This window comes from Borostomias antarcticus (assembly GCF_949987555.1).
Source record: "Borostomias antarcticus genome assembly, contig: scaffold_152, whole genome shotgun sequence".
NCBI classification, from domain to species: domain Eukaryota; kingdom Metazoa; phylum Chordata; class Actinopteri; order Stomiiformes; family Stomiidae; genus Borostomias; species Borostomias antarcticus.
This window is the reverse complement of record NW_028175978.1, coordinates 617-15,309: the sequence shown is the minus strand read 5'-3', so window position 1 is coordinate 15,309 and position 14,693 is coordinate 617. Positions and strand designations below refer to the sequence as shown.

At 50.6% G+C, this 14,693-nt stretch overlaps 1 protein-coding gene across 1 annotated transcript; it reads left to right on the top strand.

Annotated features, from left to right (window-relative positions):
- Positions 1-9,715: 9,715 nt before the first annotated feature.
- Positions 9,716-14,379, top strand: LOC311328965 (protein FAM151A-like; the record flags this gene model as incomplete). The annotated part of the gene is made up of 3 exons (XM_084462855.1): positions 9,716-9,869; positions 11,470-11,619; positions 14,223-14,379. Coding segments are annotated over 3 exons (461 nt in total), but the record flags the coding sequence as incomplete, so codon positions are not given.
- Between the last annotated feature and the right edge of the window lie 314 nt (positions 14,380-14,693).

Genomic DNA, 14,693 nt, shown 5'->3' with positions numbered 1-14,693 from the left:
AGTAGCCTAAGAGTAGCCTGAGAGTAGCCTGAGAGTAGCCTAAGAGTAGCCTGAGAGTAGCCTAAGAGCCTAAGAGTAGCCTGAGAGTAGCCTGAGAGTAGCCTGAGAGTAGCCTGAGAGTAGCCTGAGAGCCTGAGAGTAGCCTGAGAGTAGCCTGAGAGTAGCCTAAGAGTAGCCTGAGAGTAGCCTGAGAGTAGCCTGAGAATAGCCTGAGAGTAGCCTAAGAGTAGCCTGAGAGTAGCCTGAGAGTAGCCTGAGAGTAGCCTAAAAGTAGATTAAGAGTATCCTAAGAGTATCCTAAGAGTAGCCTAAGAGTAGCCTGAGAGTAGCCTGAGAGTAGCCTGAGAGTAGCCTAAGAGTAGCCTGAGAGTCATAGGCGATTTTACCCTCTGAGAGTAGGGGGGGCAACATTTTGACGTGAGAAAAAAAAAAAAAACAGTTCTGCCGTCTCGTCCCATCTATTTACAAAGAATACCAGTTGTGAACAGTATGCTAATAAGAAATCCGTATGACAATTCAATATGTACAACGCATCAAACCTCATCTAGACACCACGAGCATGTCAATATGACTTTATGACCGAGCACTAGGCCATACCCAACATCACAACATCAAACTGCAACTGCCTGCTGGTGCTAGCTTCCTCGCCGATGGTGATGTTGCTAGTGTGCTAGCTCCGATAGCCTCTGGAGCACTTCTGCATTCGATTGCACCATCGATACCACCGTCATTTCGAGTGGTAGCTTCTTCATTAGCATTGCCAGATTTTATTTTATTTTATGAAGAAGTGGTAAATTGTTTTTATAGCTCTTTTTGCCATTATGAGCAGGTTGGCTAGTTGTAGCTTGTTGAGCACTGACCAGTACAGTCAGATCTCATTTTTTTCGACGGACGAGTTGTGCCATTAGTGGATTATGAATATATATATATTTTTAAAGGTAGCCTAGTTTAAGTAATAAATACACTTTTAAAATTAATGATGATCTAACACAAACTGGTACAAACCACAATTATGTATTTAATAATTGTGTTAATTAGTAAAAATAAAACTTTTTTTTTTTTTTTTTTTTTTTAAGAATCTGAGCAGAGTTGGGCTGTCCAATCAGGGGGGGCACTTACCCCCCCTGCCCCCCCTATAAAATCGCCAATGCTGAGAGTAGTCTAAGAGTAGCCTGAGAGTAGCCTGAGAGTAGCCTGAGAGTAGTCTAATACCCCGTTGTTATGTCCGTGTCCCAGCTGCTGTATAACGCTGGGAGGCTGGTGTGTGTGAGCGCTGACAACCCTGCAGTGACCAGAGTGCTGGACCTGACCGAGGCCAACTGTGTCCCGCCAAACCAGAACCAGAACCAGAACATTATGGTCCAGTTGGAGGCCAGGAGCTCCATCTCCGCCCAGCACTACATCAGAGACCTGGCCATCGCCGCCGCCGTCTGCTTCTCTGGTGAGACCGCCCACAACCGAGACAGATTCCGCTGGAGGCTAGTGCCACCATCTGGACAGGAGTGGAATGGATTTACAGATGAGCATTGACTGTAGTAGGGGTAGGACCCATGTCCAAACCCCCATTGCTCTTTGTAAAGTGCATTGTATGAAATGCGCTATACAAAAAAATTTGATTTGATTTAGTTGCATTATGTTACAGCGGCAAAGCTCTCGATCTATCAGTCTATCTTCGTCCCCACCCTCACCTATGGTCATGAAGGATGGGTCATGACCGAAAGAACGAGATCACGGATACAAGCGGCCAAAATGAGTTTTCTCCGGAGGGTGGCTGGGGTCTCCCTGAGAGATCGGGTGAGAAGTTCAGTCATCCGGGAGAGACTCGGAGTAGAGTTGCTGCTCCTTTGCGTCGAAAGGAGCCAGTTGAGGTGGTTCGGGCATCTAGTGAGGATGCCTCCTGGGCGCCTCCCTAGGGAGGTGTTCCAGGCGTGTCTGGCTGGGAGGAGGCGGTGGGGTAGACCCAGGACTAGGTGGCGGGACTACATCTCCGCACTGGCCTGGGAGCGGCTAAAGATTCCCCAGGCAGAGCTGGTTGATGCTGCTAGGGAAAGGGATGTCTGGGGCCCCTTGCTGGAACTGCTGCCTCCGCGACCCGACCCCGGATAAGCGGATGAAGACGGATGGATGGATGGATGGATGTTACCGTGTTCTACTGCTGAATTCTGCTGTGTATTTATTGTGTTCTACTGTGGTAGTTTGATTGTTTATTGTGTTCTACTGTTATCTACCATACTGCCAGGTGGAGTTGGCCTGATTCTGCTGGTGCTGTTGGTGTTATTCCGCAAAGGCGTCCTGATGAGGTCACCGAAGGGCGGTGCCAAGAAGGAAAAGGGGGCGGAGCCTGGACAAACTGTCACTCAACGCGATGTGGGCGGGGCGAAGGAAGGATTGGACACCAAACTCATGCTGGCCAATAGCAGCCATCCACAGGGAAACCACGCACCATGGAGCAGGGAAGCAGCAATGTTGGAGGACAATGGCGGCCATCTTAGGTCCAGGATGGGAGACGGCAGCGGACATTTTAGATGTCCCAACTGCAGGACATTGGGGGAAGAGTCCGGAGGAGGAGATGGACACAAAGGGGCGTTTCCGCACACGCTCAGACAGGGAGGGGCGTGGCCTAATGGGACAGAAGAGAGGGAGGAGAGGAGTAGATACATGACACACCCAGTGAGGTCACAGCTGGCAGGTAAGGGTTAAGGGCTGATTATGTAGCTAAATATGAACAGTTCGAGTTTGAATGAGCACACCATTTATTGTCATTGAAGGACTCACAAGTTTCCCTCTCTCTTTTGACAGATGTCAGAGGTGAAAGGTCATCGGTCAGGCCGGCAGGGGGCCAGGCCAGCCACCCAATCAGCCGTCAACAAGAAGAGGCCTATCACCACAGAGGTCCTAGTGCCAGCAGACCTCCACTAGAGGGCGCCCAGGGACAGGCAGTCGGCCACAGCAGGCGGGGGGGTGAGGGCAAAGCACGGGGGGGTCACACGGACACGGGGGACAGGGGCCGGGGGGGCTACCCACCTGGGGGAGAGACAGCCGGACCGGGACCCGGACTGGACACCCCGACCCTCAGCTGTGGTAACTGTCACAGGGCGTTTGAGTACAGGAGGACTGGGCAGCCGGGCAGGGAGGGACGCTACCCGCCCAGCGCCACAGAGACCGCCCTCTACAGCGGCTACCCCAACACCCATCCCCAGCACAGACTGAACACGGGGTGGAACCTGAACCCCAACCCGTACGATACGGACGGCTACGGCGCCGCGAGGGGGAGAGGAGTAGCAAGGAGCGTCTCGTTCTATCTAGAGCGTCCCGGGGCGCGCCTGCTGGACCAACTGAGGAACAAGGACAGCGGCGGAGGAAGAGAGGACGATACGGAAGCTTCCGGAAAGACGGAGGGCGGAGAACAGAGGCCGGGCGGCGAGGGGGCCGGGGGAACTGGGAGAACCGGGAGAACTAGTGACGGAGCGCGAGACGAGAACTCCAGGAGGCAGAGACCGAAGGTCCAGTCCAGCCGGCTGCTGAAGGTCAAGCTGATCCTGAACCCTCTGAGGAAGGGGAAGGTCCACCCCAAGGCAGGGAGCAAGGGGAGCAGGAAGGAGGGGAAAGGAGGAGGATCCAAACACAAGAGCAAACAGTCATCCGCTAAGAGATCAAAGAGGAAGGATGAGGAGAAGGAGGATGAAGAGGAGGAATCGACGAAAAGCAAGTCTTCCTCCAAGCAGAAGAAGGCTTGCTCCAAACCGCAGCGAGAGGGTGAGGCGAGCGTGGAGGGAGAGCACACCCTGAACGACAACACCGCCAACCAATCAGACCCGGCCGGGAGCTCCGCCTTCGGTCAGCAGATGGGGGCGTACGCCAACGTGCCGGGGCGGGGACTACCACACCCCGGTCTCCAGGGAAACATCCAGCGGTCATCCTCACAGCCTCTCCTCTTCCCAGGAGCTGGTGTCAGAGGACTTCCTTGGCAGACAGGAAGTTTACAAAACCTTCAGGCTCCAAACATGCCTTATACTGGCCCCTTACAGCCACAGAGCGGCAGCTTAGGGCCCCCATCGCTACTAACGAGCCGCCCGCACCCCTCTGCTGTCCTAGCGCCTAACCTCGCTCACACATCCCCTCTCCATCCAGGCCAGCCGGGAAGTTTACCTGTCGGTAACTCTGTCATCCAGCCCTTCTCCCAACCACCTCCAGGCAACCTGAACCAGGGACCCAGGCTTGGCTCAACCCTTACCCAGGCTGCGGGCCTCCAGGCCGGGCAGGGTTATCCTCCTCTGGCCCCCCAAGCTCCAGGCTTCCAGAGCCTACAGGCTCCTGGTCCCCTCAACAGGGAGAATGTGTCCAACAATAACAGTCTGACTCTGGCTCTGGCCCCTCGGTCTGCCGCCCCTCAGTCTGCACCCTATCAGTCTGCAGCCCCTCAGTCTACACCCTATCAGTCTGCACCCTATCAGTCTGCACCCTATCAGTCTTTACCCTATCAGTCTGCAGCCCCTCAGTCTATACCCTATCAGTCTATACCCTATCAGTCTATACCCTATCAGTCTATACCCTATCAGTCTGCAGCCCCTCAGTCTTCAGCCCCTCAGTCTATACCCTATCAGTCTGCAGCCCCTCAGTCTGCAGCCCCTCAGTCTATACCCTATCAGTCTATACCCTATCAGTCTACAGCCCCTCAGTCTGCACCCTATCAGTCTATACCCTATCAGTCTGCAGCCCCTCAGTCTATACCCTATCAGTCTACAGTCCCTCAGTCTGCAGCCCATCAGTCTATACCCTATCAGTCTGCAGCCCCTCAGTCTACAGCCCCTCAGTCTATACCCTATCAGTCTGCAGCCCCTCAGTCTGCACCCTATCAGTCTACAGTCCCTCAGTCTGCACCCTATCAGTCTACAGTCCCTCAGTCTACAGCCCCTCAGTCTATACCCTATCAGTCTGCAGCCCCTCAGTCTGCAGCCCCTCAGTCTATACCCTATCAGTCTGCAGCCCCTCAGTCTGCAGCCCCTCAGTCTATACCCTATCAGTCTGCAGCCCCTCAGTCTGCAGCCCCTCAGTCTATACCCTATCAGTCTGCAGCCCCACAGTCTACAGCCCCTCAGTCTGCACCCTATCAGTCTACAGCCCCTCAGTCTACAGCCCCTCAGTCTATACCCTATCAGTCTACAGCCCCTCGGTCTGCAGCCCCTCAGCCTACAGCCCCTCAGTCTACAGCCCCTCAGTCTGCAGCCCCTCAGTCTGCACCCTATCAGTCTACAGCCCCGCAGTCTACAGCCCCTCAGTCTGCACCCTATCAGTCTGCAGCCCCACAGTCTACAGCCCCTCAGTCTGCACCCTATCAGTCTTCAGCCCCACAGTCTGCAGCCCCTCAGTCTGCAGCCCCTCAGTCTACAGCCCCTCAGTCTGCAGCCCCTCAGTCTGCAGCCCCTCAGTCTACTGCCCTCCAGTCTACTGCCCCTCAGGCTATAGCCTCTCATCCTGCAGCTCCTCAGTCTGCAGCCCCTCAGTCTACAGCCCCTCAGTCTACAGCCCCTCAGTCTACACCCTATCAGTCTGCAGCCCCACAGTCTACTGCCCCCCAGTCTACTGCCCCTCAGGCTATAGCCTCTCATCCTGCAGCTCCTCAGTCTACAGCCCCTCAGTCTACAGCCCCTCAGTCTGCAGCCCCTCAGACTGAAGCCCCTGCTGTCATGCAGGAGTACCTGCCCTCCAAGAGAAGGATCAGACTGGTGCTGCCAGAGCAGACCAACAACCGACCTCCCACTGCCCTGGACAAGAAGATACGATGACGCATAGCGTAGCATAGCATAGCATAGCATAGCATAGCATAGCATAGCATAGCATAGCATAGCATTGTGTAAAATAGTATAGCATTGTATAATAAAGTACGTCCTGTTTATTGGCTTAATGTTTTATGAACTTTATGAATGTTTTATGAATTTGAAATGTTAATTATTCAGCTGAACATTTTGTGCGGACTGATCATTGATTTACCTTTTTTTTGTAGATTCTGTTTTACACTAAGGTATGTGATGCACAACGCCGAATGTGAAATAAAGTGAGATTAATAAAGGCTGTTCTGTCAGAATCAGATAATGTGGTCTAGAGAGTGTCCGAAAGAAACCAACCAAGGTTCAGCCAGACAGCTAATCTCTAGTTGATGATTATGGATAACGGCATGTGATAAGAGATGGCGTGTGTGTGTGTGTGTGTGTGTGTGTGTGTGTGTGTGTGTGTGTGTGTGTGTGTGTGTGTTACTACCATGCAGCTACATGAATGATGTATGAGGCAGCCTCAACTGTCTCACCTGACTCCACTACCTGGCACAGGTGGTCTGTTACGCTGTTGTTTACCTGACCCACTCTCTCTCTCTTTCCCTCTCTGTCTATCCCCTCCTTTCTCTTTCTCTCACTCCCTCTCTCCTTCTCTTTCTCTCAGTGTATCAAGGAGGAGGAGCAGGAGGTCACATGATCAGTCACTCAGGTGTAGCTACATCTTGACGCCAGAGAGTACACATGATTAATCCATCACCAGTTAGAGAGATGTTCATGTGATTAATCCATCACCAGTCAGAGAGATGTTCATGTGATTAATCCATCAGCAGTTAGAGAGATGTTCATGTGATTAATCCATCACCAGTTAGAGAGATGTCCATGTGATTAATCCATCACCAGTTAGAGAGTTGTTCATGTGATTAATCCATCACCAGTTAGAGAGATGTTCATGTGATTAATCCATCACCAGTTAGAGAGTTGTTCATGTGATTAATCCATCACCAGTTAGAGAGATGTTCATGTGATTAATCCATCACCAGTTAGAGAGATGTTCATGTGATTAATCCATCACCAGTTAGAGATATGTTCATGTGATTAATCCATCACCAGTTAGAGAGATGTTCATGTGATTAATCCATCACCAGTCAGAGAGATGTTCATGTGATTAATCCGTCACCAGTTAGAGAGTTGTTCATGTGATTAATCCATCACCAGTTAGAGAGATGTTCATGTGATTAATCCATCACCAGTTAGAGAGATGTTCATGTGATTAATCCATCAGCAGTTAGAGAGATGTTCATGTGATTAATCCATCACCAGTTAGAGAGATGCTCATGTGATTAATCCATCACCAGTTAGAGAGATGTTCATGTGATTAATCCATCACCAATCAGAGAGATGTTCATGTGATTAATCCATCACCAGTTAGAGAGATGTTCATGTGATTAATCCATCACCAGTTAGAGAGATGTTCATGTGATTAATCCATCACCAGTTAGAGAGATGTTCATGTGATTAATCCATCACCAGTTAGAGAGATGTGATTCATCCATCACCAGTTAGAGAGATGTTCATGTGTATTAATACCCAGAAGGCCATGCGGTCACCCGGCTGGTTTGTCCCTGACCCCAGCGAGGCCCGTTGGGCGACCGGGCTCCAAGGCTGAGAGGAGGAGCAGCTGAGTGAGAGAGGAGGAGGAGGAGCTTTGATAGTGAGAGGGAGAGAGGAGGAGGAGGAGCTTTGATAGGGAGAGGGAGAGAGGAGGAGGAGGAGGAGCTGAGTAGTGAGAGGGAGAGAGGAGGAGGAGGAGCTGAGATAGTGAGAGGGAGAGAGGAGGAGGAGGAGCTGAGATAGGGAGGGGGAGAGAGGAGGAGGAGGAGCTGAGATAGGGAGAGGGAGAGAGGAGGAGGAGGAGCTGAGATAGTGAGAGGGAGAGAGGAGGAGGAGGAGTTGAGATAGGGAGAGGGAGAGAGGAGGAGCTGAGATAGGGAGGGGGTGAGAGGAGGAGGAGGAGCTGAGATAGGGAGAGGGAGAGAGGAGGAGCTGAGATAGGGAGGGGGAGAGAGGAGGAGGAGGAGCTGAGATAGGGAGGGGGAGAGAGGAGGAGGAGGAGCTGAGATAGGGAGAGGGAGAACAGTGTTATCAGTCCTGGGAGATTACAGACCTCTGTTCTCCAGATAAGACTCAGTTGGGTCTGTGCAGGCAAGGGGGTGAAAACACACACACACACACACGCACACACACACACACACACACACACACACACACACACACGCACACACACACACACACACACACACACTCTCGCTCACACCCACCTCCAGTCACACAGATTCCGTCAAACAACCCGACCACCTTGAGACACAGGACCGTTCTGAGAGGACAGGACCGTACTGAGAGGACAGGACCGTACTGAGAGGACAGGACCGTACTGAGAGGACAGGACCGTTCTGAGAGGACAGGACCGTACTGAGAGGACAGGACTGAGAGGACAGGACCGTACTGAGAGGACTGAGAGGACAGGACCGGACTGAGAGGACAGGACCTGAGAGGACAGGACCGTTCTGAGAGGACAGGACCGTTCTGAGAAGTGTTCAGGGTCTGTGTCTCAGGGGAGGGAAGTGTTCAGGGTCTGTGTCTCGGGAGGGAAGTGTTCAGGGTCTGTGTCTCAGGAGGGAAGTGTTCAGGATCTGTGTCTCAGGAGGGAAGTGTTCAGGGTCTGTGTCTCGGGGGGGGGGGAAGTGTTCAGGGTCTGTGTCTCGGGGGGGAAAGTGTTCAGGGTCTGTGTCTCAGGAGGGAAGTGTTCAGGGTCTGTGTCTCGGGAGGGAAGTGTTCAGGGTCTGTGTCTCGGGAGGGAAGTGTTCAGGGTCTGTGTCTCGGGGGAGGGAAGTGTTCAGGGTCTGTGTCTCGGGAGGGAAGTGTTCAGGGTCTGTGTCTCGGGAGGGAAGTGTTCAGGGTCTGAGTCTCAGGAGGGAAGTGTTCAGGGTCTGTGTCTCGGGGGGGGAAGTGTTCAGGGTCTGTGTCGCGGGGGGGGGGAAGTGTTCAGGGTCTGTGTCTCGGGAGGGAAGTGTTCAGGGTCTGTGTCTCGGGGGGGGGAGTGTTCAGGGTCTGTGTCTCAGGGGGGAAGTGTTCAGGGTCTGTGTCTCAGGAGGGAAGTGTTCAGGGTCTGTGTCTCGGGAGGGAAGTGTTCAGGGTCTGTGTCTCGGGAGGGAAGTGTTCAGGGTCTGTGTCTCAGGAGGGAAGTGTTCAGGGTCTGTGTCTCGGGAGGGAAGTGTTCAGGGTCTGTGTCTCAGGAGGGAAGTGTTCAGGGTCTGTGTCTCGGGAGGGAAGTGTTCAGGGTCTGTGTCTCGGGGGAGGGAAGTGTTCAGGGTCTGTGTCTCGGGAGGGAAGTGTTCAGGGTCTGTGTCTCGGGAGGGAAGTGTTCAGGGTCTGTGTCTCGGGGGGGAAGTGTTCAGGGTCTGTGTCTCGGGAGGGAAGTGTTCAGGGTCTGTGTCTCAGGGGAGGGAAGTGTTCAGGGTCTGTGTCTCGGGAGGGAAGTGTTCAGGGTCTGTGTCTCGGGGGGGAAGTGTTCAGGGTCTGTGTCTCGGGGGGGGAGTGTTCAGGGTCTGTGTCTCGGGAGGGAAGTGTTCAGGGTCTGTGTCTCAGGAGGGAAGTGTTCAGGGTCTGTGTCTCAGGAGGGAAGTGTTCAGGGTCTGTGTCTCGGGAGGGAAGTGTTCAGGGTCTGTGTCTCGGGAGGGAAGTGTTCAGGGTCTGTGTCTCGGGAGGGAAGTGTTCAGGGTGCAAAATAAGTGCAGTACATTTACCATCATCAGTGAAGACTGCTATTCCTGTCATCCATAAATGGACAATAATGGCTGTGTGTGTGTGTGTGTGTGTGTGTGTGTGTGTGTGTGTGTGTGTGTGTGTGTGTGTGCATGTGTGTGTGTGTGTGTGTGTGTGTTTTAATGTCAGGCCCCGGTCCCCTTCCATGGTTTCCTACTGGTGGAGACATGCTGGACTTCCTGGTTCAGACCGGTGACATCGCAGAGAAAGACGCGCTATTGGCTACCTGGTATCACCGTGCCAACAACCAGTCAGAGATGAACAAGGCTCTGAAAAGTAATGGCCACACTCAACCAACCAAGAAGTCCATTCATGAGACGGTTATAGATTTATTCTAATAATTAAAAAAAGAGTAGTGGAGAATGCCAAGGTTCATCTTTGCAAGTCCAGGCTGGTGACCTTTATTCCAAATAGTTTATGAGTTTGCAAAGTCGGGCTCAGAGAGAAAGGAACATCCACCAAGAGCCAAGATTATCATGAAAACAGAGCATTATAAACAGTGTGGGTGTGACCATACCTGCATATGCAAATACTTCACTAACCAATCATCAGTGAGAAGGCTAGGTCTGAGGGTCCACAGCTGAAGTAAACATTACAGAGATCAGAGATAGCTGGGAGGAGGTGACCCCTGGTGAGGTCTAGCTGGGAGGAGGGGACCCCTGGGGAGGTCTAGCTGGGAGGAGGGGACCTGGTGAGGTCTAGCTGGGAGGAGGGGACCCCTGGTGAGGTCTAGCTGGGAGGAGGGGACCTGGTGAGGTCTAGCTGGGAGGAGGAGACCCCTGGGGAGGTCTAGCTGGGAGGAGGGGACCCCTGGTGAGGTCTAGCTGGGAGGAGGGGACCCCTGGGGAGGTCTAGCTGGGAGGAGGGGACCCCTGGTGAGGTCTAGCTGGGAGGAGGGGACCCCTGGGGAGGTCTAGCTGGGAGGAGGGGACCCCTGGGGAGGTCTAGCTGGGAGGAGGGGACCTGGTGAGGTCTAGCTGGGAGGAGGGGACCCCTGGGGAGGTCTAGCTGGGAGGAGGGGACCCCTGGTGAGGTCTAGCTGGGAGGAGGGGACCCCTGGGGAGGTCTAGCTGGGAGGAGGGGACCCCTGGTGAGGTCTAGCTGGGAGGAGGGGACCTGGTGAGGTCTAGCTGGGACGAGGTGACCCCTGGGGAGGTCTCCTGCCATAAAGGGTTGTTTAGGCCTGGGGACATTGGGGTCAGGGCAATAAACAGAGGCCAGCGCTCACTTTATAAGACAGGCCTATGATAATGTCTTGAGCAGAGAATACACTCATTTGAATTTATCTATTACAAGATCACACCCTGAATAGTTTCTAACCATACTATCATCCCTCTGCCCCCTCCTCTCTCTCTCTCTCCTCTCCCTCCTCTCCCTCTCCTCCCTCCCTCCCTCCTCTCTCTCTCCCTCCTCTCCCTCTCCTCCCTCCCTCCTCTCTCTCTCCTCTCTCCTCTCCCTCTCCTTCCTCTCTCTCTCCTCTCCCTCTCCTTTTCCTCCCTCACTCCCTCCTCTCTCTCTCCTCTCTCTCTCCTCTCCCTTTCCTCCCTCCCTCCCTCCTCTCTCCCTCCTCTTCCTCTCCTTTTCCTCCCTCCCTCCCTCCTCTCTCTCTCCTCTCTCTCTCCTCTCCCTTTCCTCCCTCCCTCCCTCCTCTCTCTCTCCTCTTCCTCCCCCTCTCCTCCCTCCCTCCCTCCTCTCTCTCTCCTCTCTCTCTCCTCTCCCTCTCCTCCCTTCCTCCCTCCTTTCTCCCTCCTCTCTCTCTCCTCCCTCCTCCCTCCTCTCTCCTCTCTCTCTCCTCTCCCTCTCCTCCCTCCCTCCCTCCTCTCTCCCTCCTCTCTCCTCCCTCCCTCCCTCCTCCCTTCCTCCCCCCTCTCCTAAGGTGACGTCATGATCCTGGAAGCGGATGTGACCGTCCAGGGTCTGCATACAGCCAATGAGACGGCCCTCCCTATCATGGCCCACCCCCCGGACGTCGACAGTGACAACAGCCTGGACCAATGGCTGGATGCCGTGCTCAACTCCAGGAAAGGTCGGGGGCCCTGATTGGTTACAAAGCAAAATACTGTACAACCTCCCTATCTATCAGTCTGCCAATAAAGCTTGCGCTTTAATTAGGGGCCAGGCAGCGTAGCTGCCGGAACCCTATTGTATTTGCCTATATTATTATTATTATTATTCTCCTTCCACTGAAGTCTAACTTCCCGTGGACAAAAAATCACCAAAATTTGCATAAAGCTCCGGTCCTATACCCAAAGTCCTCAACCTGCATTGTAGGTCAATAAACCTGAAGGTGGCGCTACAGCAACAGTCTAAAGTTTAAAACTTAAAAAAAATCATAACAAATCAGCCATAGGTGCTATCACTGTAAAACCACCACGTGAATGTAGTCCCAAGTGAGACAAAACTTTCATACGCTTTGACCTTGCAGGAATTTTGAAGTCCATCACTCTGATTTCTTCATAAACTGTAAAACCTATCAAACCTATCTCCTCCCACATTTTTAGTTCAATTGACACCAAAATCGATCTACTGTATCTTCAGACTGTCCTTACCAAACGATCCTCACAGATTTTTGAAATATGAAAAATAGAGCCCACAGCACTTCAAAAAGTTTTACTGTTAACAGTTCTGTATAGTTCCTATTAATTCTCGCCAAATCAATGTCTGATCATCCTCATAAAGAGTGACAACATTGGCCACATATCCAAGATGTAGTATGATTTTTTTCAGAATTTTATCTCAAAAATTGAATTTTTAAAAATATGTTTAATTCTGTCCTCTGAAACCAACACTTCATACAGAGAAAACTACATTACCCACAATCCAACGCAAGCTCCACGAATCTGAGACATCGCTGTTGGCAACCCTACCCAACCCCCGCCGAGGATTACAATGACTAAATTGATTGATTGGCAACTGACTGAGTACACAGCTGCTGAAGTTAATGTTCAATTATGAAAAAAAAAGCTAACAAAACCTGTAACCCACATTTTTCAATCAATTAATACTAAAGTTGCTACACTGGATCTTCAAACTGTCATTCACAAACTCATTGACCAGATTATTGAATTATCAAAATTGAGCTTACAATGCATTAAAATGTTTTACTTATTATTATTATTCTCCATCTTCCACTGAAGTCTAACTTCCTGTGGACAAAAAATCACAAAAATGTGCACATAGCTCCAGTACTATACCCAAAGTCCTCAACCTGCATTGTAGGTCAATAAAGCTGAAGGTGGCGCTACAGCAACAGTCTAAAGTTTAAAACTTTAAAAAATCATAACAAATCAGCCATAGGTGCCATCACAGTAAAACCACCACGTGAATGTAGGCCCAAGTGAGACAAAACTTTCATACACTCTGACCTTGCAGGAATTTTGATTATTATTATTATTCTCCATCTTCCACTGAAGTCTAACTTCCCGTGGACAAAAAATCACCAAGATTTGCACATAGCTCCAGTAGTATACCCAAAGTCCTCAACCTGCATTGTAGGTCAATAAACCTGAAGGTGGCGCTACAGCAACAGTCTAAAGTTTAAAACTTAAAAAAATCATAACAAATCAGCCATAGGTGCTATCACTGTAAAACCACCACGTGAATGTAGGCCCAAGTGAGACAAAACTTTCATACGCTTTGACCTTGCAGGAATTTTGAAGTCCATCACTCTGATTTCTTCAAAAACTAAAACCTATCAAACCTATCTCCTCCCACATTTTTAGTTCAATTGACACCAAAATTGATCTACTGTATCTTCAGACTGTCCTTACCAAACGATCCTCACAGATTTTTGAAATATGAAAAATTGAGCCCACAGCACATCAAAAAGTTTTACTGTTAACAGTTCTGTATATAGTTACTATTAATTCTCGCCAAATCAATGTCTGATCATCCTCATAAAAAGTGACAACATTAGCCACATATCCAAGATGTAGTATGATTTTTTTTTAGAATTTTATCTCAAAAATTGAATTTTTTAAAATATGTTTAATTCTGTCCTCTGAAACCAACACTTCATACAGAGAAAACTACGTTACCCATAATCCAACACAAGCTCCACGAATCGGAGACATCGCTGTTGGCAACCCTACCCAACCCCCGCCGAGGATTACAATGACTAAATCGATTGATTGGCAACTGACTGAGTACACAGCTGCTGAAGTTAATGTTCAATTATGAAGAAAAGCAAACAAAACCTGTAAAAATTAATAAACATATCTCATCCAACATTTTTCAATCAATTAACACCAAACTTGCTACACTGGATCTTCAGACTGTAATTCACAAACTCATTGACCATTGTTGAATTATCAAAATCGAGCTTACAACGCATCAAAATGTTTGACAAATGTTTTACGATACGAATGTACAAAATGAACACTGGAATGTCAACTTTCTTGTTGTCCTATTCTCTCGCTTATTGCTCCTAAACTTGTCGGAAATTGCCTGGCCCCGCCTCATCGCTGCGAAGCAGCTTTAATATTAGTATTGAAACCATAAAATCTATCCTGAGGGTAGCCCAAAGAGCTCCGATAAACTTTAATTCTACGGTGAAATATCCCTTTAAGATTGATGATACTGCAGGTGACCTCCCCTTTAAGAGCCATCATGTTGTCCCCTCTGCCAAAGGCATGAAGCTGGACTTTAAGAGTCTGAAGGCAGTGGGTCCATCACTGACGGCGCTGAAGAACCGGACCGCAGGGATCAACCGGCCCGTCTGGATCAACGCTGACGTACTTCCTGGTCCCAACGTGCCTGGGTTCTATCCCGTGGTGGACGGACCCCGGTGAGCAGCCAATCAGGAGCCAGATCCACTTCCTGACCATGCGGATGAGTAGATGTGATTAGACAGCCTTGCATGTGCGCAGTAGAGAAACACGTTTGTTAGTAGAGAAACACGTTTGTTAGTAGAGAAACACGTTTGTTAGTAGAGAAACACGTTTGTTAGTAGAGAAACACGTTTGTTAGAAGAGAAACACGTTTGTTAGTAGAGAAACACGTTTGTTAGTAGAGAAACACGTTTGTTAGTAGAGAAACACGTTTGTTAGTAGATAAACACGTTTGTTAGTAGAGAAACACGTTTGTTAGTAGAGAAACACG